At 39.0% G+C, this 27,955-nt stretch overlaps 2 protein-coding genes across 2 annotated transcripts in view; both read left to right on the forward strand.

Annotated features, from left to right (window-relative positions):
• The window catches only part of LOC306885882 (ankyrin-3-like), a gene marked incomplete at its 5' end in the record, with an annotated part of 90,958 nt that extends 82,108 nt beyond the window's left edge, over positions 1–8,850 (forward strand). The window contains 7 exons of the mRNA XM_079442676.1: positions 1,531–2,554; positions 3,618–3,798; positions 4,057–4,137; positions 4,585–4,668; positions 4,940–5,095; positions 6,203–6,289; positions 6,799–8,850. Of these exons, the coding sequence (XP_079298802.1) occupies positions 1,531–2,554; positions 3,618–3,798; positions 4,057–4,137; positions 4,585–4,668; positions 4,940–5,095; positions 6,203–6,265 (1,589 nt within the window). The 3' untranslated portion in view covers positions 6,266–6,289; positions 6,799–8,850. The remainder of the gene's footprint in view (positions 1–1,530; positions 2,555–3,617; positions 3,799–4,056; positions 4,138–4,584; positions 4,669–4,939; positions 5,096–6,202; positions 6,290–6,798) is intronic.
• A 6,721-nt stretch (positions 8,851–15,571) lies between these two features.
• Positions 15,572–26,605, forward strand: ccdc6a (coiled-coil domain containing 6a). The gene is made up of 9 exons (XM_079444027.1): positions 15,572–16,059; positions 17,090–17,239; positions 18,103–18,231; positions 18,568–18,671; positions 18,792–18,952; positions 19,718–19,874; positions 20,106–20,206; positions 21,247–21,368; positions 25,421–26,605. The coding sequence occupies exons 1-9, from the start codon at positions 15,760–15,762 to the stop codon at positions 25,598–25,600; spliced, it is 1,404 nt and encodes a 467-aa protein (XP_079300153.1). The 5' UTR covers positions 15,572–15,759; the 3' UTR covers positions 25,601–26,605.
• Positions 26,606–27,955: the final 1,350 nt, after the last annotated feature.

Consider the following 27,955-nt stretch of genomic DNA (forward strand, 5'->3'; position numbering starts at 1 on the left):
TGTGTTGAAACGGCTAATAATAAAATGTGACATTCTGTAGTTTTGTCTCATGTTCATCTTTTAATCATATTTGCAAATGTCTTGACTCCACAGCCAACAGAGCAATTTTGTCTTCACTGTTCCAATACTTATGGAGGGCACTGTACACTACTGTTCAAATGTTTGGGGGTGGGTAAGAATTTTTAATGTTTTTGAAAGGAGTCTTTTATGCTCACCAAGGCTGCATTATTTGATCAAAAATACAGTAAAGGCGTAATATTGTGAAATATTCTCATTTAAAATAACTGTTTTCTATTTTACTATATGTTAAAGGAGACATATTATGCCCCTTTTTATAATATGTGATATACGTCTCTGGTGTCCCTAGAATGTGTCTGTGAAGTTTCAGCTCAAAATACCCCACAGATAATGTATTATATTATTTTGAAAATGCATATTTTGAGTGGAAGCAGAAACACTCTTATTTTCGTGCCTGTTTCTTTAAATCCAAATGAGCTGCTGCTCCCGCCCCCTTTCCAGAATAGAGCTGCCATTTCAGCTAGTACCTGCTAAAAACATGTGTTTTGGTTCTGATTATCATGTTTATCGTGCTGAAATCATGCGTTTTAAACCATATGAGTTTAAACTTCTTATATACGGTTTTCTGAGCGCATACATCCAAAGACAGAATGCAGCTGTCACGGCATGCGAGTAAACTAAGTTCTCATTCACACACAAGGGAGCGAAATCAGACGCGCTCGTTTTTTCAGAAGCTTGCAGAAAAAGTTACTGGGTTAATCTTTTTCACGTTTCCTTGGTTGGTAGATGCACTGGGACCTGATTATAGCACTTAAAACCTGGAAAAGTCAGATTTTCATGATATGTCACCTTTAAAATGTAATTTATTCCTTTGATGGCAAAGCTGAATGTACACCTGCCATTACTCCAGTCTCCAGCGCCATATGATCCTTCATAAATAATTCTAATGTGCTGATTTGGTGCTCAAGACACATTTTTGTGGTAACCATTGTTCATTGATGAAGTCACTTTTGATCAATTTAATGCATCCTTGCTGAACAAAAGCATTAATTTCTTCAAGAAATCGTACTGACCCCAAACTTTTCATATGTATTGTACATGCTATCACAGTCTCTCGGTTTTTGGAGATCTGAATCTGTTCCATTGTCATTGTGTATTAACATTGTGTGTTTGTTGGTCTGAATGCCTGCTGAATCTCTGGGAAATACTATCAAATACTGTGCCTTTTGCTCTTCGGGGTGGGATTAGGTGATTGTCTGTGTCTATGTTCAAAAAAATAGTTTACCCAGAAATTAATTTGGCATTTATTCACCCTCATATTGTTTCAAATAAATAAATAATACACTAACGAAATGCAGGTTTGAAACAACGTGAAGGAGAGTAAACAAATTAAAAATTTTAATTTTGGGGTAAACTGTTGCTTTAAGCATGTATATGTGTGTGATTGTTTGTATGTGATTGTAATTGTGTCCTGTCATGTCCATCCATTTGTGTGTGTATCATCTCACCCAGGTTTCCACAACATCCTGGCTCAACTGCAGTCAACTACCAACCCCACCCCCACCACACCCCCTATCTGCCCCTCTATGTCTGATTACATCGAACCCATCTTAGATCTGCCCCTTGACCCTCCCCCATATTGCCCCTCCTGGGGACTAGAGCGGTACAATGAGGACGAGTCTGTCAGAATCACCCCAGCCAGACCCTGCGACCTGCCCCTGTCCAAACCTGCAAACCAGCATCACACACTCTCTGAAACAACTGCCGAAATACACACACACATTCTCTCCCCTGATTCACAGCTCCCTCCCGACATCCCCAAACTCACAACACAACTCTCAGCTGTCACATGTGACCCTGACTCACACCTTACCCCTGAGCTTTCTCCCCTAGACCATGATGAACCTCCTCTAAACCCCTCGGTTTGCTCTGTACCACTCCAGTCTGTCCCAAAAACAGACCCACCCACGATCAGGATCGAACAGGACCACCTTATACTGGGGAACCAGGGGTCTCAACAAAAGGACCAAAGAGACGAAAATGAGGAGAAAAAGTATTTTCACTCCCAAGAAAAAACGTCTCCTCCGGTGGAACAGACAGACCTAACACACAAGGAAAAAGAAGAGCGTCCCTCATCATCATTACTACCATCACCATTAAAAGAACCAAACGTTAACATGAGGGGACAGGAGAGAGTGACTCTGAAAGAGGTCAAAGATCATGATGAGTCCCCTCTGCGACCCTGGGCAGAGGTCCTGAGGGAGTCAGGAGGAGAGGAGGAGGAGGAGGAGGAGGAAGAAGTCGAGAAAAGACAGGAGCTACAGGAGGTGTCAGGAGGCCACGTCGGAGAAAGGGAGAGGGAAGTGAATGAGGAGATGACTAAGGAAAAAGTGAGAGAGGTAGTGAGAGGTGTTGAACAAATTGAGCCTGAGTTGTGCTCGCTCTCCGCAGGCTGGCTCACTGAGACATCGAACACAGAGCCGCCTGCCTCAGGGCGGAGTCACGGGTCAGACTACATGGACCGACTGGACAACAGGTACTGTACATAGCTACAATTATTATGCTGACATTACCCACATTTAATCATATCGTAAGAAATTAAATGTGAAATTAGTTTTTTAAGTACTAGAAGACATACTGTAAATTTCAAAGCATGTCCCCCATTACCAGAAAGACCATCTATAGATACTAAGCTGCTTAAACAGCTGAACGTTTTGGGTTTGTAAAGTCAGAAACTCATAAAAACCTATTAAATAAGTAAACAGAATTATTGTTGCATTTCAGTCATGCGATGTTTCAAACTTCATTTGCATCACAGCTATAAATGCTTGTAAATTAACATTCTTTTTAAATGCGCTACCATTAAAAAATTTGGGGTTAGTATGATAAAAAAAATAAATAAATAAAATTGTACGAAGGATTAAAATTATTTTTGGTCTATTTATTAATGAATCCTGAAAATATGTGAATCACGGTTTCTATAAAATTATTAAGCAAGTACAGCTGTTGTCAACATTAATAATTTGCATATTAGAATGTTTTCTAAAGGATCATGTCACACCGAAGACTGGAGTAATTCACATTTCATACTGTTTTACTGTATTTTCGATCAAATTATTTCTGGTGAGCATAAGAGATTTCTTTCAACAACATTAAAAAACATTTACCGACCCCAAACTTTTGAACGAAAGTGTGTTAAAAAGAAAAAGTATGTTGGTGCACTGCCTACTAGGCTATCAGCGCCAACATACTTTTTCATTTTATTTACACTATTGCTCAAATGTTTGGAGTCAGTAAGTTTTTTTTAATGTTGATGAAAGAAGTCTCTTATAACGCCATTGCGTTGCGGCTGCCCCGAGTTCGAGTCTCGGCTCGAGGACCTTTCCCAATCACACCCCCCTCTCTCTCCCACTTTGCTTCCTGTCTACTCTACAATATCTTATCTTAATAAAGGCAAAATGACAAAAAAAAAGAAAAAGTGCAACATTATACAGGTTTGCCAGAATGCATGGTTTTGTTTTTAATACATTCTTACCCTAGTACCATTTCAGTGTACTTGTTCCTAACAAGCTAAATTGTTACATTTCAACCCCTTGCAGTCAGGAGAACTCCAGTGACTCCATGACATCATCATCCAGAGCGGATTTAGGAAAACCTCGACAAAATGGCGAGCACTCCGATACTATGCCCCGCAGCTCTGCGTCTCAGGAATCAGCCAATGGTGTGAAGGCAGGGGCAGGCAAGCAAGAAGGAGCTCTGATTGCTGAACACAAAGTCCAGGTGAGATAATCGCTAGAATACCAGCATATAATAACTGATTAGATAATGCTGCTACTTCCAGTTTAAAAACATCTCTTCTTCTCTCCTTGCCTCAGCTCATATCATGACACTCTTAGCTTTTTTCAGTGAAATCATTCACATCCTAATGCAGTTTACTTACTCCAGAGGAAGAAAACGCTGATGACCATTTACACTAATTAAATGAGAGACCTGAAATCATACACACGTTTTAAGATGTATTTTATATGCATCCATTAGCAGCGGTTATCATCAGAGACCGGCCTGGACGAAGAGCGTACCGTCACCACCAAAGTGTTTCGTAGACGTCTCATTCTCAAGGTATCTGCCTGCTAAACTGCAGGGCGGTCAGGTTAAGATCTGAATTTGGTCCGAGTCTGATTTTGGTTTAGCTGGTGGACTGAATCTGATTCATCCAATCAGAAACACGGTGTGATTGATTACATGTTTTTATGTCACTTGGTTCTTGCTGTGTACTGTTTCCTTCTTCCCTGTGCTTACAGGTGCTTGGTTTGGGGTTATTCTGCATTGCTTGTGTTATAGATTCATAGAGGAGTGTGTTTCTACTAATGCTTTGTGTGATTTCTAAAGGTGGTGATGATGGGCATGAAGGCATGTTGGCTCATATTTAAAGTTCCAGCTTTGCTTGCAGGTTCACATGACTGCTCTGGGTGTGTGGAAATGCGCTTGTAGGTGTGGTGTGCTGCTTTTGAAGGTGTCCTGGATCTGTTGTGTTTGCATATTGACCTAAGTGCTGTCTTGCTTTAGGGAGAGGAGGCACGCAACATTCCTAGTGAGTCAGTTTCAGAGGAACAGTTTATTGATGAAGATGGAAATATCATCACCAGAAAAGTAACTCCATTGTTCCCTTTATGTTTTCTTTTTCTCTTACTCTTTTATCTATTTCTGATTTTCCGACATATTTTACTTCCTTAGGTTGCTTGTAGTTTTGTAGCTTTGCCTTTTCAGAGCTGATTTAGAGACAAAGATTGAATACAACACATTTTCTTGCAGCTCACTCCTCCAATACCTTAACTGATTCTTCCCAGTCTTTCCTCACATTGCTTCGATTTCCCATGAGAAGCATTCATGTTGACCTCTGACCTTCAATACCTATCTACAGGTCATTCGAAAGGTGATTTGCCGTGTGGACACTCCCACTCCTGAAAACCAGGGCATGGGGAGTGGCATGGGGTCACAGGGAGACCCTGCCACCCTGGGGAAGAGCCACGCCCCCCTGGTCCCTGATATCCAAACCCATCTCGCTACACATGCTGAGGTTTGCACAGTCTGTGTGGAGTTTTCTCTTTTCTTAAGCTTATATTTGATTATATATGGGAAAATGGATCCAATGTTTGGCCAATAAAATCTCACTACAATGAGAATGTCCCTCTCCCATGATTGTTTAGAAATATTGAAATTAAATATTTAAAATACTGTTCAAATGTTTGGGGTAGATACAATTTTTTGGAAATATTTTTGAAAGACGTCTCTTATGCTAACCATGCCTGCATTTATTTGATCAAAAATATTTTAATGTTATTAAATACTATAATTTTAAATAACTGTTTTCTATTTTAATATATATTAAAATCTAATTTATTTCTGATGGCAAAGCTGAATTTGATCCTTCAGTAATCATTCTAATACGCTGATTTTGTGCTTAAGAGAAATTTCTTAATGCTTAATATGGTTGTGGAAACTGTTCTACATTGTTTTTAGGATGTTTTGATAAATACAAAGTGAAAAAAGCAGCATTTATTTGACATATAAATATTTGTAAGATTATATTTCCCACTTTTTGACCAATTTGGTCTTGCTAAATAAAAGTATTTATTTCTTTTAAAAAATTACTAACCCCCAAACTTTTGAACTGTAGTATATGTTATCATAAAACAATAGTTTTGTAGACAGTAGTACAGTTTTGGATACCAGAAATCCTCATTATATCCGCACAGACTGGAGACCAGAACTATCCAATGTTGTTGTTGTGAATTTGTGGGTTTATTAAAATTCTTAAAATTTATGAATTAAAAAAATTAGTTATATCACATAGTTATCCATTCTGTTCATACAGAAGCTAATGTACATAATTATTCAGCTGTCTTTCCTCTAACCTTCAACATGTCTTCTCTTTCTTTTCCTCCCCTTTTATCCTTTTTTGTCTTCCTTCCAGCTTTATACACTATGCCTCCCCTACAGCAACAACATGAACATGAACTCAACTGAACTACTTGAGCTGTTTAATATTAACTTCCTGTCAATGGTTACTGATAGGCTGTTATATAATGATGTGTATTTTCAGGGTGATGTGTTGACTCTAAACTAATTTATTACTTAAAGATTTGTATATAAAAAAAATATATTTCTCTTTATGTGTAAACAGGGAGAAGTTTCCAAGGTGAGGAAGAAGGAAGAAAAGCGTTCAGAAAGAAAACATTATTCATAAATGTGGCTTTACGACTATAGACAGGTACAGCACTTCAAAAAGCTCTCTGTTCATTATTGTTATTATTTATATTATTAATTATTCACTGTGCATTATTCAAAGGTCTGGGGGGCCAGTATAATGTTACAGAAGATTTAATTTTATTATTTAAAATAAATGCTATTCTTTTGAACGTTCTGTCTGAAAGAATCCTGAAAAAAAGGATTCAGCATTTGGAATTGGATTTGAATTGGATTGATTTCTGAAGGATCATGTGACACTGAAGACTGGAGTAATGGCTGCTGAAAATTCAGCTTTGCCATCACAGGAATAAATTAGATTTTAAAATGTATAAAAATAGAAAACAGTTATTTTTAATTGTAACAATATTTCACAATGTTACTGATTTTAATGAAGTTTTAACCAAATAATGCAGCCTTGGTGAACAAAAGAGACCCAAATTTTAACATTACCATTTGACAATTTCACATTTTACATTTTTAATAAAGTTTTAACAATTGCTTTCTTATAAGGTCTGTTTTGTGTCTCTCAAGTTTTGCAGGTATATTTTCGATCTGTTTCCTGAGCGGCGGGGCTCAAGAGCTGCAAACAGACATTTTGGCCTGAAAAAACATCTACAGCTTCCACTCTGAAACGCATGGTCTACAAAGAGACAGAACTTTGACCTATCCGCTTGCGCATGAGCATGCATCACACTGCTGACACACTTCCTGTTCCAAGGGGGTCTTGATGAATTCTACTTCCTGAGATGGGTCCCGGTGAATTCTACTTCCTCTCTGTGTTGGGTCCTATGTAATTCTACTTACTCTTTCTGGGGGACCTACGAGATTACACTTCATCTTGATGGTTAATACCGGCGCTGACCTGGACCATCAGGAATCCAGAAACTGTTTTATGTGCCATGAATATCAGATGAATAAATGCGAGGGGTATATTCAAAAGACCCCTTAAACTCCAAACCGTACACTCACACTATTTTCCCTGTGACCAAAGATGGCACAAAAGCTCTTTTTCGTGTTTTAGGGGGAAAAAAAACAATAAATGCTGTTGAACCACACCTTACATTCGCCTTACATGTTACCGTGGACCCATGACGTCAGGAGGATCCCTGTGTTTTACTTTTTTAATTTATAAAACTAAAATTATGTGGTGGACTTTTCTGTACATAAATCACAATATGTAAAAAATAAAATAAAATTTAGTAGTTAGGTTTGGCGAGAGCACCGCAAACAAGTGCTTTCGACATTTTAAAGACAGTGAAACTTCACATGCTCTTGTATAATTAATTACTATAGCAGGTATGTTTGTATATGAGAAAAGTTGGTTCGGTTTTCAGGGGACGTTTCCTTAAAATCCTCTGCGAATTTCAACGATTCCCAAAATGGGAATTTATCGAATTCTGTGAAGAAGTCATACAGAGGACTAATATTTTGATTGCATGCAGTTCACCTTATTTTAAGAACCTTTTTTCTAAGTTTGCAAAACAAAGAAAGAGACAAATAAGAAAATACTTTTTCTTGTGTGCACATACAACTCTAACATGTCTCAAATTTTATATTCCAAAATGTCACCCTACAAGCATCCATTGTGTAGAAACGGTTAAGTGTGACAAGTTCTTATCAGACTGCTTCCTTAGGAGTTCAGTGTAGTGTCTGTTATCTTTCATATGGAAGACATAGTCTGCTGATGTTAGCCTGAGCGCTGCAAGTAAGAGATGTTCAGAATGTATATGCTAGTAAATCAGCATCTTTGTTCAACTATCACTGTATCATGTGTATTGGCTGTACGATGTAGAGGTCTCTCTTTGTCTTAAGGCTGTTTGTATTCATTATAGGAATGTCTTCATTTTTATTTCTTTTTGATCGCTGAGGTTTTAAAATAAAATTTTGGCATTTTGTTTCAGGTTAAGTAAACATTTAACATTTTCCATCTGGAGTCCCACTAACTCGTATGGGATGTCTTTAGACCTTTATTACTTGTAGATTTAATAGCTTATGTATTACCAATGACACACACTGGATGGTCATTATAATTTTAAGTATTACAAGAAATTGTTTCCAATTTCGGAATTGTGTGATATATTTTAGACCAGCGAGTCAATGTGTTGCAGTGTTCTGCATCGGTTTTGATAATATAGAATTTTTATTTAGCGGTTACTTTGTTTGTTCGTTTGTTTCGTTTTCCTCCAATAAGAGTCTTTTTAGCTTGTGGTGTGTATGGTGTGAAAAATCCTTTAGTGTGCTGAATTTTGCTATGGCAATGAGATCTGAAAGACCTACGAAACTAGGTCATGGTCACTAGGGTGTGGTTCTGCTTCCCTGTTACATGTCAATCAAACTTTGGGAGGGGCCTGACACGGTCCAGTCGGTTGATTTTGTTTAATATAATATGTTTTCACCTGAGCAACATTTTTGATGTACAATTCTTACAATGAGTGAAGCCATTAAAATGTAACTATAATAACACTTTGGTTATTGGAGGTCTTCTCTTTTAGAAACTAGCAGCTATGATGCCACCATGTTTCAAATGTCTTACAAAAATTTGATTTAAAAATAAAATAAATGCATTGATTTTGCAAACCTATTAAATTTTTTTATTCACAGTTATTTCAGTGTTTTTATAATATTCATGTTCTTTTTTCAGTTTGTGCATTACATCAGTTCAGTGTATTATAACTGTAATGTGTATCTATATGCATAATGAGGTGTCATGACTATAAGGTGTCATTTACATTTACATTTATTCATTTAGCTGACGCTTTTATCCAAAGCGACTTACAATTGTTATGTATGTCAGAGGTCGCACGCCTCTGGAGCAACTAGGGGGTTAAGTGTCTTGCTCAGGGACACATTGGTGTCTCACAGTGGATTCGAACCTGGGTCTCTCACACCAAAGGCATGTGTCTTATCCACTGCGCCATCACTCATGAATTATAATTATTTATCATCAAATTTGAATATGGCTGCCGAGATATTTTACACCATTTATGTAACACTATAACAACTAACACTAGTTTTAGCATTGAGAAAATGCCCTAATTATTTAATTTTCTCTTTTAACGGAATACATGTATGCTTCCTTTGTAGAATGAAGTAAGTTGCTCACTGTTCTTGGAAATTTGTGAAAAAAGGTTTTGTCTTTCTCTTGAAGTGCCTCAAATAGATGCTAACTTCTCTATAAACATTGCTTAATATATCATTACTGAAAGAAGAACCATGAAACCCAGCTGAGCAAACCAGCCATGATTTATCATCCGTGGCATTTAGACACCATATAAATTTAAACTAAACATGCTTTGTCTTTGTATAAAACACGTTACAAGTAGGGGTGGAACGATACATGCATTCGTACTGAGCCGTCACGGTACAGACATCTCGGTTCGGTGTATGAGGCCTTACAATGAATACAAGCAATTCACCCCCAATACAGAAGGGGGCACCCGCAATAATTTAATGCTGTTTGATAACTGCCAGCAGAAGAACAGCGATTGTCAGGAGTTGCACACTTGAAAACAAAGCCCACTAGACAGTGACCATGTGCTGATTCTGAACGCGTCTCTCACATAGACTGACAAAGGAGTATACTTTAAAGGCTTGCGCACTCAACTGTTTGCGAAATGGAGCTTTGTGCTCGTATATACTACCTCTCTCATTCGGCACAAATCGTTAGGTTACTTGCGTAACCCTGGTTCTCTGAGAACAGAGTGAGGTATCTCACTATGGGAAACGCCTCAGGCGTGATAGACTATGGAAGCACCAATTACACAACATCTGTCCGAAGGATGGACCAATCACAGCTCTTGACAAGGAGACCCCCCCCTCCCCCTATATACAGCTGTGATCCCCGAAAATGGCATTCTAAGTGGCTAAATGGCTCTTCCCCCGTGTTAAGCAAGTAGGGAAGTTTGGTGAGATACCTCGATATGTTCTCAGAGAACCGGGGTTACGCAAGTAACCTAACATTCTCTTTCAAACAATCGCTCGGTATCTCACTATGGGAATGATATAGCCAACTCCCGTAATGTATGCTTTCCGAAGCCGCCGAACAGACTCGAAAGATAACCTTTCAATTCTCCAAAAGGCACACTTTAAGAACTGTATGAGCCAATGAAGGTGCCGTGACATCAAGGCGGTAAAATCTGATAAATGTATGCTGGGAACCCCAACTTGCGGCCGCACAAATATCTCACACCGACACCCCTTTGAACAACGCCCATGAGGTAGAAATCCCTCGTGTAAAATGGGCCCTTAAGCCCTCCGGGCAATGAAGACTCATAGATGTATAGGCTAGTTCAATTGCCTCCACCATCCAATGGGAGAGGCGCTGCGAGGAGATTGGCTTACCCATACAATGAGTGGCCCATGAAACAAATAATTGATGATTCTTCCTGAACGATCGTGTCCTGTTTACATAATAGCGCAACGCTTGAACCGGACATAAAGTGTGCAATTTCCTTTCCTCCGAAGAAGAAAATGGAGGAGAGTAAAAAGCACGCAACTCCAAAGCAGAGCAGTTATAAGCAGAATCACTGACTTTGGGAACGAAAGCCGGGTTTGGCAGCAGTGTTACCTTGCTGTCATCCGGACTAATATTCAGACATGCTTGATGAACTGACAAAGCATGTAACTCACCCACTCGCTTAGCTGAGGCTAAAGCAAGGAGTAAGAGCGTTTTCAAAGATAGGAGCTTAATATGAACACACTCCAGATGTTCAAAAGGGGCCTGAGTTAAAGCATTCAGGACCATGGACAAATCCCATGACGGGACCAGCTGCTTCGACATGGTCTCAAACACTTCACCCCCTTCATAAAACGGCATATAAGAGGGTGCTGACTCACTGAAACTACTTCAAATCCCACATGACAAGTGGAAATAGCAGCCAGGTAAACTTCAATTGTAGAGAACGCTCTCCCATTGTTCAGTAAGCTTTGCAAAAAGCAGAGAACATCACTCACAGCGCACTGAAAAGGAATAATTCCTTTACTAGTACACCAGTCCTCAAACAGAGAAAAACCCGGCCAGCATCTGTTACCCCCTTTCCACCAGCTGGAACCAGGTGCTAGTTCAGAGCCAGTGCTATAGCCGGTTCTTAGTTGGTTTGACTGGCGAGCCCTTTAAGAACCGGTTGCTTTTCCACAGGCTAGAGAGCCAATACAGAGCCAGGTCTTACATCACAATACGTTTCATGTTTCGGTTCACTAGCGCGGCACAACAGGCTTGTTCGAGGTGCATCAGCGGCACGCAGACCAATCGATCGATCGGCACACAACACACTAAAGCACCGCTAGAGCGACCCAAAAGCATAAAGAGCCGTCTGCTTTCCAGTCGCTCCCGCAGCGATCCATCCCGAACAAGCCTAAACAAACTATCAACAATGGCGGACGTTGCGTTGCTATTGATGTTCATGGCTTTGCGAACCTACGTTGGCATCCAAACACGGCGAATCAAACGTGTTCGTGTTTAGCTGTTATTTCAAATATGGCGGTCCAAAGTTTCTGTTCGTGTTGTTGGTCATGGTAACCCCGCCCCCAGCCCTTGACGCAAGCGGTTCTTCCTTCTAGCCCAGCAATGTTTTGGTGCTACTTACAAACCGCTTTTCCTGGTTCGGAGCTGGTGCTTTGGGTGTCGAAAAACCGGTTTGAAACTAGGCTCTGGCTCCGAACCAGCACTGGAACTGCCTTGGGGGAAAAGGGGTATGTGTGGCCCAGAGACCGATTTATCTCTTGGTTCTATGACATTATTATATTTTTGTCTCCCTGCGCCCTTGTGCTTGAGCCTGGATGCGACAGGGGATCTTTTATTTGTTGTGAACCCAGGGGCTGAGGTGCTTTGTAACAATACACTTGGGAACGTGTGCATGGACTCATCAGACCACATTCTTTTGGTGGCTGCGTTCCCAGCACTTGAACTTGTGGAATTGCTGTCAGCAATCCACGAAACCGTGTGTGTTGAGGGAAAGCTGAACTGGCCTGAACACAACTTCAAACCATTTCTCCGCCCAGATCCTCCGCTTTTTTGCGGGTAGGGGAACAAACACGGTGGACTCGGGAGAGGACATGCTGCCCGTCCCTCCCATGCAGAGATTGCGTCCTAGGTATCCCTCTTCTTCTTGCTTTGCACTGCACCACGTGAGGTGCGTAGATTGAGATCTGTTATGTTGCAGATTACTGCGCGCGCAAGGGCCTGGATGCTTGGGCTGCAGATAAAATAGCATCATCATCCGGCTCATCTTGGAGGAGACGAGCTAACATCTCCTCGTCTTCCTCTTCCTCTCCCTCGACCTCATCGCCCTCCACCAGCAGCTGCTGGTTAAAAAGCGGTGTAAACTCAGGGGACTCTTAAATCCATAATATCCCCCCACGAAGGAAGATCCCGCGGGGGAGAGGGTTGGGCCACCTTTGCCGAAGGAGGAACAGCAGAGAGAACCGGATCATCTTTGGACGATGCAGCCACCCTAAGCCTTCTTTATAGAATCCTGCCCGGCATTACACGACAGTGCGCGCAACTTTCTGCATCCACCAGCGCAGCCTGGGCATGCTTGACACCCATGCATGCGATGCACATCGGATGCAAATCCCAGCCCGAGATCATGAATCCACATGCTGCCGGACATGAGTGCGACGGGGCCTCCTTCCCTTTCTTCGCAGCAATCTTGGACATCGACATGGTAAGTCAGATCAACTTAATTAGCTTGCCTTAACACGTTAGCTAGTGACCCACCGCTAATAACAGCGAAGCAAAGAGGCTCAGCAACGAGCAGGGAATCCACAACAGATTTTCTTTTAGCGAGGGAAAGAAGCTCAGTAACAAGCAGAGAATCCACAACAGATTCTTTCTTTGACTGTACTGCGTTCAGCAACATCAACCTTGACGGTACGTTTATGAACTGAAGCAGCGCAGCCTAGGTGCTGAAGGAAAGTCTTCATGGGGAAGAGAAAAAGAATGCCGTTTTCGGGAATCACAGGTGTATATATAGGGAGGGGGTGGGCTCCTTGTCAAGAGCTGTGATTGGTCCATCCTTACAGACGTTGTGTAATTGGTGCTTACACAGTCTATCATGCCTGGGGTGTTTCCCATAGTGAGATACCGAGCGATGGTTTGAAAGAGAACCAAATATTCCATAATATTTCCATATTTACGATGTAATGAATCTGAATGCTAAACTATTTATGTAAATTATAGGCTTTGTACTTCCAACCGTGACAGAGGCGCGCGCTGATGTTTGGCTCACTATTTTATTTTGATAAAGTTAGCAATGCTGGAACTGATGTGTTTTGTGTGTGCGTTTAGTGATCCGGCTCGATCACTAAAATGTTTCCTTATACCAGCACAAAAATTAACAAACTCAGAGGCTACGTTACGTGTCACACTGGTTTTTTTCCCCTTTTTTATCTGTAAACTAAATCAAATATATTTCAAGAATTTATTCCTTGTAGGGGAAAGGGGAAGTGGTGTGTGGCCAAGTATGGTGACCCATACTCAGAATTTGTGCTCTGCACTTAACCCATCCAAGTGTACACACAGTAGTGAACATACACCCGGAGCAGTGGGCAGCCAATGCTGCGGCACCTGGGGAGCAGTTGGGGGTTCGGTGCCTCGCTCAAAGGTCTCACCTCAGTCGTGGTATTGAGGGTGGAGAGAGTGTTGGTTATTCACTCCCCCACCTACAATCCCTGCCGGACCTGAGACTCAAACCCACGGCCTTCGGGTTGCAAGTCCAACTCTCTATCCATTAGGCCACGACTGCCCCTTAGCATGTACTGTATGTATATGTGGTGGTGGTTGAGGAGAGACCACCCTCATGATTGTAAAGCGCTTTGGGTGTACAGCAATACACAAAGCGCTATATAAATGCATCATTCATTCATTCATATGTACTGCAGATATAACAATGTAATAATATTTAGTATTTTCAAATCTAGGTGAAAAATATTGTAATTTGTACTACTGTCTGTTCAAAATAAATGAAAAGAAACCGAGCATAGTAGATTTTTTTTTCTCCTGTTGTACCGAAATCGTATCGAACCGTGACTCCGAACCAAGGTACGTACCGAACCTTGACATCTGTGTACCATTCCACCCAGTTACAAGAGATAACGGTCACAACTTTTTACTGTATATAAATATTATCTCTGACCCTAAGAGTTACCTTGCACACTGAGTTTATTGAAGACAGACATATTATTAAGTCAAAGTCAAATAAGTTTATTGGTTTACTGTTTCTTCTCTTCTGTGTGGCAGTAGGAAAGGTGTCATAGTGCAGAACAAACTGTCTCCAAAATGTATTCGGATGCTTAATAATGTATGAATTTCACTTCGTTGCATTTGATAACAAAATATCAAAATTATGTAGAATTTACAAACAAATGAAGCTAGTTTATCACATTAACTGGGCCCATGTTGACTGTTTTACAGCCGATAAGTGGTAACTGTATAGCTATTGTTTTATCATTCAATATCTAACAAATGTATTTATGTTAAAAGTTTTGCTCTACAAGTGTGTGTTTTATTTTGTACATACATTTACTTGGTTTAATATTTTGCACTTTCACTTTCAATAAAGAACAATGACATTCATACAGTTGTGTCAGCTTAAATGTCAGAATATTGTTTAGGATCACTGTATAACATAAACATTACCATATACAATTGAGATACCAGAAAAGCACTTTAACCGATTAAAAGATCATAAAGATGTGGTCTATCAAATGAAACATAATAAAATAAAAAAACATTACCTGAACATGCAAATCTTCACACATATCCTTGTAAAATGATTGAGATCCATAAAATTACTGAAAGACATTATTGAAATCTTCAGTTATTTGGGTTAGTAATTTTCGGTGTGATTTCTACGTTTTCATAAGTCATGACGATCCATTGTGAAAACTGCTTAAAATGTGTTATTCATGGAGAAAATAATTAGTTTAAAAAAGGGGGAGGAAGACTTGTTTTGGTCGTGAATGAATTGGTTGAGTTAATTATTCAAACATTCACCTATAACGGGTCACCAAACTTGATCCTGGAGTGCCGGTGTCCTGTAGAGTTGTCTCAACACACCTGCCTAGAAGTTTCAAGTATACCTAGCAAAACTTTGATTAGCTGGTACAGGTGTGTTTAATTAGATAAACTCTGCAGGACACCGGCTTTCCATGAACGAGTCTGATTACCCCTGACTTATAACAAACAAGAAGACTCACTTGTCCTCATCAACTGACGAATCATCAAACCCATTTGAACAAATCCTGTATTCAAAAGATTCGAGTCACTTGGATTAATCAAAAGCCTAAACACACTGTCCTCTCCACCACATGACGGCGCCACCCTCCCTGTTCGCCTGCACTTTCAGCACGCCCAGTCATTTCTTGGACCGTTCCCTCTCCAGTCTAGCCACACTTCAACTTGCTCCATCCCTCTTCCTCCCTAGCCCCTGAAATCTACGTCCACTCCACTCGAGGACCGTCGCGAGCCCTAGGTATCGAGCGCAGGACACCATGGCGGACAGCGCGAGCGAGAGCGACACGGATGGCGCGGGCAGCAGCAGCAGCTCCGCCACCCCGCAGTCCTCCTGCACCTCGGCGGCCGCCTCCAACACCACCACGACCACAACGAGCGCCGCCACCAAAGCCCAGGGCGTCGTGATCTCGCAGTCCCGCCTGGAGGAGCTGACAAACCGGCTCGCGTCCCTGCAGCAGGAGAACAAAGTCCTGAAGATCGAGCTGGAAACGTTCAAGCTGAAGTGCAAGGCGCTGCAGGAGGAGAACCGCGACCTGCGCAAAGCTAGCGTCACCATCGTGAGTCAGCCCGTGTTTTTATCGCTTTAATCCCCGCGGTACACCTGACAACACCATCACGGCATCCAAAGGCGTCTGAGGAACATTACAAACCACATTGGGGTGCAAAATTAACTTGTTGGGCGGGGAAAAAAAGAAGCGCTTGAGGGTATTTAGCTTGCTAGCATTCGAGCTAGCTGTGATAACAGCCAACAACAAAAGCCTGATGGCACTTTAATAGCATTAGTGCTAATGTATATCACAGACCCGCTGCTTTAAAATAGTTTAAATTTCAATATGGACTGGTATAACTTGCAACGAATGCGCCTTTATATATGTTTATTACCTTGGCGTTGTTTTTATGCTCAGTAGCATTCCGGTGGTGTACTGACCACATAAGGCGTTTGCTGATTTAAGTTACCACATGCTTTATTATCATCGTGGTTTTAATACTTTTCGTTACGCGAACGGGGTTGTCATTAGAAGTTTATATTTGAGGCCTGTGTCAGGGTGGGAAGTTGGCACTCTGAATATTTGGCTCTAATGCGTCAACATCCTGTATGTGAATCAGCCCTTCACTCAGACCATCTGCATTTAGACAAAGAGCCAAGACTCAAGTGTCACTGGAGAAACACTGACACTGAGATCCAGTGCATTTGCATTTATGACAATCTTTAATGGTGGAAATTGATAGTGGCAATTCTTTACTGGGTATTCTTTAATTCTGGCAATTTCTTTACTGGGTAAAATGCATCTAATGCAGGATGTTGACATGCGTTTGAGTAGCTACTTCTGTTGGATTTTAAATGTTTTTTATTGCATAATTGGTTTTTATATTCTCATTGTCAATAATAAGGTCATAATTGGCTGTAGTTTCTTTGTAATTGGTATTTGTGATCTAAAATATGGTAGCTTCGAAATCATGTTTTAAGATCAAGTATTAATTTTGTGTAATTGCTTGGTTACTGAAATATGTGGAAAGATTATCTCCAAGAATAATGGACTTTTTTTTTTTTTGAAATGCAAGCGCGTTTTGTTTATTTTTCTACAGCAAGCGCGTGCAGAACAAGAGGAGGAGTTCATCTCCAACACTTTATTTAAGAAGATTCAGGCTCTGCAAAAGGAGAAAGAGACACTTGCCGTCAACTATGAGAAAGAAGAGGAGTTCCTTACCAATGACTTGTCCAGGAAGCTCATGCAGGTGAGAAACTCTAGAAGGAAAGTGCCCATCAGTGGCGTTTGAGGTCAGGGGTTGGAAATGTGATCGCTTGCCCTTAGAATCATCCCTAAGGGTAACTTTCGAGTAGATGTACAGTACATATGTCATTACAAAGTTATTGTTCAACAGCTTTCTTATATAATTCTGATTTTTGATTGCCGCTAGAGGTAAGCAAAAAACGGTAGCTTATTAAATTGTATGAAAGGTTGTTTTGGTGATGTGCTCATTACTGAATCTGATTCTTCTGCTGAGACCAGATGACATTGTTTATGGTGCATGTGTTAAGTAGGTGTGCTGTATTGTGTGGAGGAGTAACAAGAGAGATAGTGAATTAGTGTGCATACTAATGAGTTATGCCAAATATATATTTACACTACTTTTCAAATGTTTGGAGCTGGTAGGATTTTATAATAGGTTTGAAAGAAAAATTGTATACTCACCAAGTAAAATATAGTAATTTCCATTGTAATAATAAAAAAAAGTATAAGAGTTTTAGACCAGTTGTTAGAATTCTCTCTTCCTTTTACACTCATCTCGTGCTCATTGAATATATGTATATTTTGTATGGCTTGCAAACATTTGTTTTTCTGTGATTCTATTGAATTTTGAACATGGTTGCAAATTTGTCTGGTTAAAATATGTTGCTATGGTAATGCATCACATGCAAATATGCTTGAGCATTCAAAATAGTTACCATGAAGAATGAATTATCGTGTTATCGTTTGTAAGGACACCAGGAACAATATGTGACACCAAAACGTCACTTTGAATCACAGCTCATTTGGGGTGCCCATCGTGTTTAGATTTGGGTGTGTTGCATCTTATGTGCTTGCTTGCTTTTTCAGCTTCAGCATGAAAAGGCAGAGTTGGAGCAGCATTTGGAGCAAGAGCAGGAATTCCAGGTCAATAAACTGATGAAGAAGATAAAAAAACTGGAGAATGACACCATCTCCAAACAGCTCACTCTAGAGCAGGTACCTTCTTTAAACATCCTGCTGTAGAACATGATGGTTTCTAAACCACTCATTCTTGAATGCCTGCAATCTATTGAACAAATTTTCAAAGCAGTTGGTGTCTCCAAGTACCTCGTTTTTTTTCTTAGCTTGGGCATCTGCCAGTACCTGGCTCTGGAACACAGATTCAGCAAATTTCTCGGATTAGAACTGGTTATTCTTGAGCAAACGCATAATTTGTATTTGTGGAAACTGGAAAGTCCCAGAGTTATTATTGTGGCCCAACATTTTTCCCTAAGAACATGCATTATTTTAAAACCATGGCCTTGTTTTATTAATTGCATGAAATATATGCAGCTCCGACGTGAGAAGATTGATCTGGAAAACACTCTGGAACAAGAGCAGGAGGCACTAGTCAACCGGCTTTGGAAGCGCATGGACAAACTCGAGGCAGAGAAAAGGTAATGTCCCTTGTGATCCAGTCTGTCTGTCTTATTGTGTTTTATATCTTCTACAAATCTTTGTACATGTCAACAAACACTTGATCACATGAATTTTCTTCTCTTCCTTCTGATTGGCAGGATTCTGCAGGAGAAGCTTGACCAGCCAGTGTCAGCCCCGCCCTCTCCACGTGAAGTTTCCATGGAGATTGACTCTCCGGAGAACATGATGCGGCACATCCGCTTCCTCAAGAGTGAAGTGGAGAAGCTCAAACGCAGCCTCCGCACTACAGAGCTGCACCGTGAGTCCTTGTCTCATTACGCACGCATGCACTCCTGCACAGCACAGCCTCTCTGCCATCATACTACTGCCAGAGGCAAACAAAAAGTACTGCAAATTGGAAAACAGCCTTTGTATTAATCTTAACAGTAGCTCATGGTATCCATACTATATACAATTCCAGATTAGGATTAGTACTTCCCAGTTGGTACACTGTAAACGGTAAACCAAAAGATAACTTGGCTCCCTGAATAGTAAAGTACATGGTTTTATTTTGTAGTAGAGGTATGTGTAGTACAATACAGCCATAGTTTGTAGAGTGAGTTACACACAGTTTCATTCTTAGATTGAATACTTTGTGTTATGCCACTAGAGGGAGGCATTTACATAACAGTAAAATAAAACCACGGTTTTATTCTAGCTCATGGTATCATTCTCATTGAAGCTTTAAGCAGGGATTAACACAGCAGTGCATGCAGTCAGTGATAAAGTAGATATAAAAATCACAAAAAAAGAAAGTGAAAGTTTATGGATTTTGTGTTTTTAATAGTTTTTTATTCATTATAAATATCAGCATAACAATTTGAGAAGGTTTAACTGATAAGCATGAATTAAACATTCAAGTTTAAAATTGATCACCTCATCCAGAATTTTTGAATAATTCAAAGAGCATGTGCTTCATTTTATTTAATTTTTCTCAAAATCCATGTACAGGTTTAAATTACAGTTTATATGTCTTTGTAACATTTTTCTATGTATGTTTTCTATCATCTTTCTGTCCCTCCAGACACAGAAAAGCGGGCTCAATATATTGAGGAGGAAAGGCAGATGAGGGAAGAGAACATTCGTCTTCAGAGGAAACTCCAGAGAGAAATGGAGAGAAGGGAGGCACTGTGTAGGCAGCTGTCAGAGAGTGAGAGCAGCCTTGAGATGGACGATGAGAGGTGCATTAATTACACACAAACACAAGATGACTGGACTCATGACCTTTTGTACATATATGATAAACTTTGAAAATAACCAGACACACTGGTCTTAACATGAGCATTGTAGGACTGACCTGGTTCATTTTAAACCCTGGTTATAGCAACAATTATAATGAAAAGCATGCATTGTCAGATTCTTTTTGTTGTGCAGTTTGTTTCTCACATCTCGTTATCTTTCTGTCTCTCTAGATATTTTAATGAGATGTCTGCTCAGGGACTGAGAGCTCGTACGGTGTCCAGCCCAATCCCCTACACCCCCTCTCCCTCCTCCAGCCGCCCTATCTCCCCTGGTACATGCCCACACACTTAGCTTTGAAGATTTATCACTCTTTTATAGCAACGACTGTCTATAACAGCTGTTTAACACATTTATCAAATGTTTTTATTGTATTTTTAATCAAAGGTGAGCATATGAAACATTTAACAAAACTTTAAAATAGCTATAATAACTGTTGAACATTGGTGTACATGATTTAAAAATTTGATGTGGTTTGTCTTCGATTCACATCCATTTTAACACTCAACACAGGCTTTCGGCACACAGCCTTTTGATTAGTTTATAGGGTGATTAGACGTGTTTTTATGGAGTGTTATTACGCAAGCTGCACTGGACAGTGATGTGATGGGATATTAGGTCAGAGTCTTGCTTTCTTTTTCATTCTATGATTAAACCGATAAATGAGGGCTAACCTTTGAGGTCTACAAACATAAATCTTTTAGATTAAGGATGTAGATGTTTTATGGTTTTTAAATTCGCATTAGGCCTAGGTATAGTAGATTTTGATAAACACAAATTAGATAAACTAAGTAATAATCTTTAAAAAACGAACCCATGAGCAAGTACCGGTATATCAAGTTATGCAATTCAAAAGTTTATGTAGTTCATATGACCAAAGATTAATATTCGTAAGGAGTGCTTAAATCAGAAAAAAGTCAACATTTTTGTTTATTGCTAGTTTTTAATAACAGCATTAATGGGTTGCATCATGTTATAAATGTGTACTTTTTTTAAAAATAACCTCAGAGATTTTAGATATGCATGATGAAATGTATAGCACTGCACATTTGGTGGTGTGAAAGTCACATTTTCTGTTGTATTGCTGAGGAAGGCTGATTTATAATTTGTCTGAGCCAATCTAGTTCTTTCATTAGTTTTCTGTGCTGAGACCAATTATTATACATTTTCTCATGATCTCAGAAGAGTGATCTACAGAGCTATTTATATTTGTTCTGCATATTGTCATTGTTTAGAAATCTTGGCATGTTACAAAATAAACAGCATAAAGGACCTCTATAAAACCGATTAGCAGATGCTCTCTTTCCATTCCAGGTTTGTCGTACGCTAGTCACACGGTTGGTTTCACCCCTCCGGCCACGCTGAGCCGAGCACCACTCCCCCACTACACGTCTCCCGGGCTACACATCCACCCAGGACCCTCACATGCTGTACAGGTGCCTGCATACATGTCCAGCATATAACCCACTCGCTCTCTGTTCAAGCTTATCTTGACGTTGAGCAAGATGTTTACATGCAGGAAGCAGTGTTTATCATGGACCGCCTGTTTTCAGTTAAGATCCATTGTAACGCCATTCAGCTGAATTGAAAACAGCACATTTGATGACTCATCTGTGAGTCACCTGGTAACACTCGACCTCAGAATGCTCTTCCTCATCCCCATTGTGTGTCGAAGTTAATATAGACCAGTACTGTGAATCCTCAGCCATTCAAATAAGATAAAGCACAAAAGCTGCATCCTGACTTTCTGTGTACCTTGCAGTGTATTCCGACCTGTTAGATGGCGAGAGAGTGCACTTACTCCACCCAAACAAACACAAAGGTGCCATGTCTTGTACTGTGTAATTAAGATATTATATTATATTATAATGGCAGAAACCCAGATAAGAAACTCGCTGAACAGAAACATCCATCATGTTTTTGTGCATACAGGTGAGGATGGCCTATATTTTAAAATTTAGTTATAAAAAACAAGTTTCACACTTTAAATTCACTTTTCCCAAGGAACGTTACTTTAAAAAAAAAAGTATGCTGATGAAATGACAAGGTTTATTTTTAATCTTGCCACTCTTTTTGGTGAGATTAAAGATAGACTGTTGATTGTAAAAACACACATTTATTCCCCTCACTCAGTATTAGGTAAGAACAAAAGTCAAATGGCAGTAATGGTTAGGAAAGTCAAAGAAAGTGGTTGAAAAGTTACTTTAAGGGTGTTTTCTATATGTGTGTCAGGACCAGGTTCATGCCAGCTCAATCAAGACCTGGACAGTCTTTCATCACATTTTCTGTCATTCATGGCAGCTCTAGAGTAGTTGAGGTCACACTGTAGCTATTGATTTCCAAATGAAAGGTCTACTTCCTGAATTTAAAGATTTCTTATCAATGTTGAAAACGGCTATGCTGCCTAATATTTTTGGGGAAACTTTGATCAATTTTTTTTGTTCTTTGAGAAGAATGGTCCCAAGAAGTTTAATATTTTAAAAATCTTTTTAAAACATTAAAAAATCTTTACCATCACACTTGATTTAATGCATTCTTTCCTGGATGGTTTCTTTCTAAAAAAAAAATTACCGACCCCAGACTTTTGAGTAGTAGTGTATATTGCCTGTTCAAGCCATTTAGTACCGTTTGAGATAAATGGTGACTGCAACGTGAATTTAATGTGTCACTTTATCAGGTTAATGTTAGCTAGCAGATAAATAAGTTAGCTATAAATGTACAGCAATGAAGTAATCATTTTCAACAGGTCTCAGTTTCAGCTTATGTATGTTCAGCAACACCCTCTGGATACTGTCCAGTTGAGTGAAGGCCAACAATGTAAGACTAGCCATTAGTGTTGTCACGATACTGGAATTTCTAACTTCGATACGATACCTTGAAAAATATCGATATTCTATACCATTTTCGATACCATGGAGAAAAAAACTGCCACAATATTAAGGGGGTAATTTTTTTTTAATTTAAAGATAAATGTAACAAGTCGAGAACATGCGGTATATTTTACATGAATAAAAAAATGTCTTGAGGTACTGCATTTGATTTATTTATTAATCTTAGTTAAATGTTAATTGAAACTAACGTTTACTAATACATGTACTAATTAAAATCCTAAATTCTATTTGTTGATATTCTCATTTGCTTCATAACCAAAATATTTCCAGATATAGGGCCCTATGAAATCAGTTTTATTTTTCCCCAAATTCCGTTTTATTTTATTTTTCTACATTCAATGTTTTCCATTTGAATTTTTCTGGATTCCGTTTTTTTCCGTTTGAATTTTTCTGGACTGGAATTTTCCTGGATTCCTTTTTTTTTTTTTTTTTTTTTTTTTTAATGGTCAAATTAAATGCTATTAATCTAAAAGCATGTCTAATTCATTAAAATCATGAAAATGATACAATTTAACATTTATTAAAAGTGTAACAAAAATGACACGTTTAGAGCCGTATGAAATGTTTTATTTTTTTCTCACCTTATGTTTTATTGTTACCAAATTCTGTGTTTTAGCATGTCTATTATTTGAATGCATACAAACATTTTATTTATTCTTACAGTAGAAATGTGTTTTCCCCCTCAGAAATTCTGTGTTGTGTATTTAAATTCTACTGGATATCAGATGAAGGCATAAAACTATTTGAATTAGTTTACATTTGAATTAATGAAAATTAAACATTTACGTTTTTGGCAAATGAAGGGGATTTACTATTAAAATTAAAATATTTTAATCTAGGATATGCCTTTGTGATAGTATTAGCAATTAGCAAATCCAGTCACTTGACCTCCGATCCATTTACTTTACGACAGATATGGCAGCTGATTTGATTTGATTAGGTAATACAGAACTTAAACCTTCTTATTACACGGATGACCACTTCAGGCTTTCAAAGAATAATGTTCAATGACAGGTTTGGATTAGTCGCTAATTCATGACACTCATTATTTTTGCCTCTTTTTGTTTTCCTAAAACCCATTTGAACGTTGTGGGTTATATTTTCCTGCTGGGGAGCTGCTATAGAACGAGTGATCTATTTGTTTTAGCAAAGAGCGGCTGGCTCACTTTCATGTCCTGCGGTGCCTTGAAAAAGTCAGCTTGTTTTGATAAACCAGGAGTGACAGCAGAGCCAGACTCCTCCAACACACTCAAAGGGGTCACATTTGCACTTTCACACTCAGTTTGCACACATAAACACACTCATGTGTCAAGTAAACTAGGGGAGATGATACCAATGACCGTTTCATGTGTAAATTTTAGCATAGTTTTGTTTAGTAAAAGCATGATCAGAATTGTAAGAGTACAACTGTTGAATCATTTATTTTTTTTTCTCCACCAGACTTGTGGTTGGGGTTTCAAAATTGCCTAAAATGTCTGTTTTGGCTTTTTCCTATTGATATGTTTTCTACAGTCCTCATACATTACTGATGAAATTTAAACCACATACTAGTATGCTATTTTTACACAGTAAGCATTAAAATACTAAGCATAATATGCTGGCATGTAGTTCAGAATTTAGCATATATGTACCTGTGTTTGCCTTGCTTTGACCGTTCTCTATAGATCCCACAACCTCGCAGACCACGATTGGTCAATTATGTGCAGTGCCTGTACACTACTTGTCAGACAATTTTAGTCATTACCTCCAGCAAGTATGAAAACAAATAAAGCCAAAACCTGGACATCTTAGGCAATTTAGCAGAAGATGTTACAAATAACAATCCCTTCAAAAGGTTTGGGGTCAGTTTGATTTGTTTTTTAATGTTTTTGAAAGAAATCTCTTGTGCTTACCAAGGCTAGATGTAATTGTTTATAATGTAATTTATTTCTGTGATAGTAAAGCTGAATATTTTGTGGCCAACTCCAGTCTTCAGGGTCACATGATTCTTCGGAAATCTTTCTAAAATCCTGATTTAGTGCAAAAATATATTATAGCGTATATTTTGTCATCTCAAGCAGCATAACTGATTTCAGCATTAATAATAAAAAAACATTTACCGTGATATTCTTTTACTTCAAGATATTTTGATAAAATGTTCAAAATAACACCTTTCATTTGAGAGATGTATATACAGTCAAATCAAAAATTATTCAGACACCAGATATAATTTTTGATTTTTTTTACTAGTGGGTGCAGGACATTATAGTTCGTTTATGTAAGTGAGGAGAGCAAAATAAAGTAAACTGACACATTATACCCAAAAATTCTTCATGCAGTGGACTTCCAGTAAAACTGTTAAATTTGGGACCAAAAATCTGATTTGACACTTTGATCTGACCATCTTTTTTCACACATCTTTCTATCAACTTTTTCTGACATTATCAAAATGAATTTGTTCTGACACAGTTTAACTCTTGAGTTCTTGTCATATTTTATTACCAAATCAATTTTCTGTCACTTTGGTGTCCTAGCTGAATTAAAAGTATTAAAATCTTGCCGACCCCCTATTGTATATGACATCATGAGCTTGTTTTGTATTTGTTCCTGTCATACAGAGGCCATCCCCAAGGAGAAGCACCAGCCCAGATAAGTTTAAGCGTCCGACGCCGCCTCCCTCCCCAAACACACACTCTGGAGCACAGCACCCTCCTCCACCACCACCACCCGCACAGCCGATGATCCAGTCCGGCTCCTCCCACTCTGTGACATCACAGAATCCCCCCTCTCAGCCTTAATGCATGCACCGTGCGCTACCTTAAGCTAGGCTACACTACTACTGCAATGACAACAACTCAGTGATCCTCCACTGGGCAAAGGTTGGAAGGGATTGGAGCGGATATGGAATTAGAGGACCGTTGAACTGGGGAGCGAAAGGACTGGGAATGTGAAAAGGGAGAAAGTGTAGATGCTTGGCCAACCGACAGATCCATAACCAGCCCCATGCCGTTAAATTTCATTATACTTACTGTGTTTTGTTTTTTTTTTGTAAAGTGATCAAGCTGTTTCAGGAAAGGATAGTAAGATTGCTCGAGAGGGTAGTCAGCAGCGTATGCCTGTTTTTTTTTTTTTTTTTTTTTTTTTTTTCTCCCTGCCCTCATTTAATCTTATTTGTTTTAACCGATTGACTGTTAAATGTAATCGAAATTTTCTATTTAATAAACAACTCAACACTCAGTTGGATAAATCTTTATGAGTGCATCTTCACAGAAGTTAAAAAGAAATCCCAGCACATTTGCCTTGGGGGCAGCAGTAAAACTTTTTTATTTAGTTTAATTGTCTGTCTTATTTGTTTTAATTCGTTTTAGCCCTTTTTTGTTTGTAAAACAGACGTGTGTGTGTGTGGCTCATTGGCAGTGTGTAGATGGTAAAGACAGACCGAAATGTACTGAAACAGCACTTGTTGCCTCTCTGCGTGTGTATTATAGTGTTTGTGTGTGCGGGTGTTTGTGTGTGTCTGCACAGCCATAGAGGTTTCCCACGACTGCTGGTCGGGGACCAGTCTCTCCCTGCTAGAATCCAAACATGACCCACTACGAAAACAAAGTCAGTACTGGTTTCTGATCAGCAGCTAAACCTCTCTCAGAGCCCTCGCTGTAAAGTGAGTGCCCTGAACGCTTATTCAGATGGGGAATTTTGCTTAATGCCAGTGTCATATAACACCTAAACATGAACCGACATGTTGATACAACAAAACACGGTACTGTTGAACAATTAACTCAACATGATTAAATGCTTGTACAAAAAAAAACTGTGTGATTTATTTTATTTTAATATTTTTTTTTTCTTACCTGAAATGTGTGCAAGTTATTAAACTTTAGCTTATTGTGTTTTAATCTCACTGAATATTTTAAGGATGGTTAAAGATACTGTGATTTATGAAGGTTCTTTTATTTTTCAGTCAGATCCTAGGGGAAGGATTCACAAGTCAGGAGTGACCGGTCACATATCCTGCTATTCTTTTATTTTAATTATTTTTGAAATCAAGAAAAAAATCCATTTGTAGCCAGGTCTCGTTAACAGGTCTCTTTTTGTGAAGGAATATGTCAATTAATATATTTCTATTTGATTTGTAGTGATTAAAAGGTGATGGGTTTATTTAAAATCTAAAATTTGAGAGGAAGCAATGTGAAAAGCAAATGATTAAAATTTGCCATTCATATACCAGTGCAGTTATTATAGCAAAATAAATAGCAGTTTATAAAGCATGCCCTCATCTTCAAAAAACATGAACCTTACAAACTGATACAGATAAATTTTAGACCTAGCTAATGTTTTGACTGAGGTGATAGTAACCCCAAGGTTCAAGAGACATTTATGCATTAATTCAAATTTTTCCTATTGAGGAATGTCATGTTAAAAATGTTGCATATTATAGGGCCTATACAGTTCTTGGTAATATTAATGCATTTCACTGCTTGATTTTATGTATGATACAAAACATACATTTTGGTACTGTGTTGGATCACTGTGTCAACTGTGGGACCTAAAATAAATCAAGGTGAGAAACGGCTAGATGAAACAAGCTGTTGGTAAAGAAAATGAAATTTCTACCATACATGACTGTTCATGTGCTCTCTGGGTTTTTAAATGAAATTAATAAATATGATTTTTTTCTGAGGGTGTTAAATTTCCATTTAAGTGGCCTTAAAAATATGATATCCTGCAGGCTTCAATCATTACCAAGATGTCTTGTTCGTATCACACAGCACATGCACGTGTCGTGTCGATGTGAGTTATCTGCAAGTAGGATTATGTAACACTGAACCTCTGTTATCTGTTTACAGAGCTACAAAGGCGTATGAACGGTAACCTGTAAAACACATTCCCTAATTTTATTTGTCTTGGCTGAAGCCGTTGTCGTTTGACGTCTGACCTTCCATTGACATACAGATGACCATTTGTGACATCTGCCCTCTTGAGGTGTCAGGTGATTTTAAACACCTGTTTGGTAGGCTACTGTACATCAATCCCCCACCACAGTTTTCCAGTCTAATTAACAAACACCACTCTTATATCTTAGCAAGTGCTCTTTCTCTCTCTCTCACACACACACATACACACACACACATTGAGTCCTGTGGCTGTGTGGT

The sequence above is a fragment of the Barbus barbus genome, assembly GCF_936440315.1.
Source record: "Barbus barbus genome assembly, chromosome: 20".
Lineage (NCBI taxonomy): Eukaryota > Metazoa > Chordata > Actinopteri > Cypriniformes > Cyprinidae > Barbus > Barbus barbus.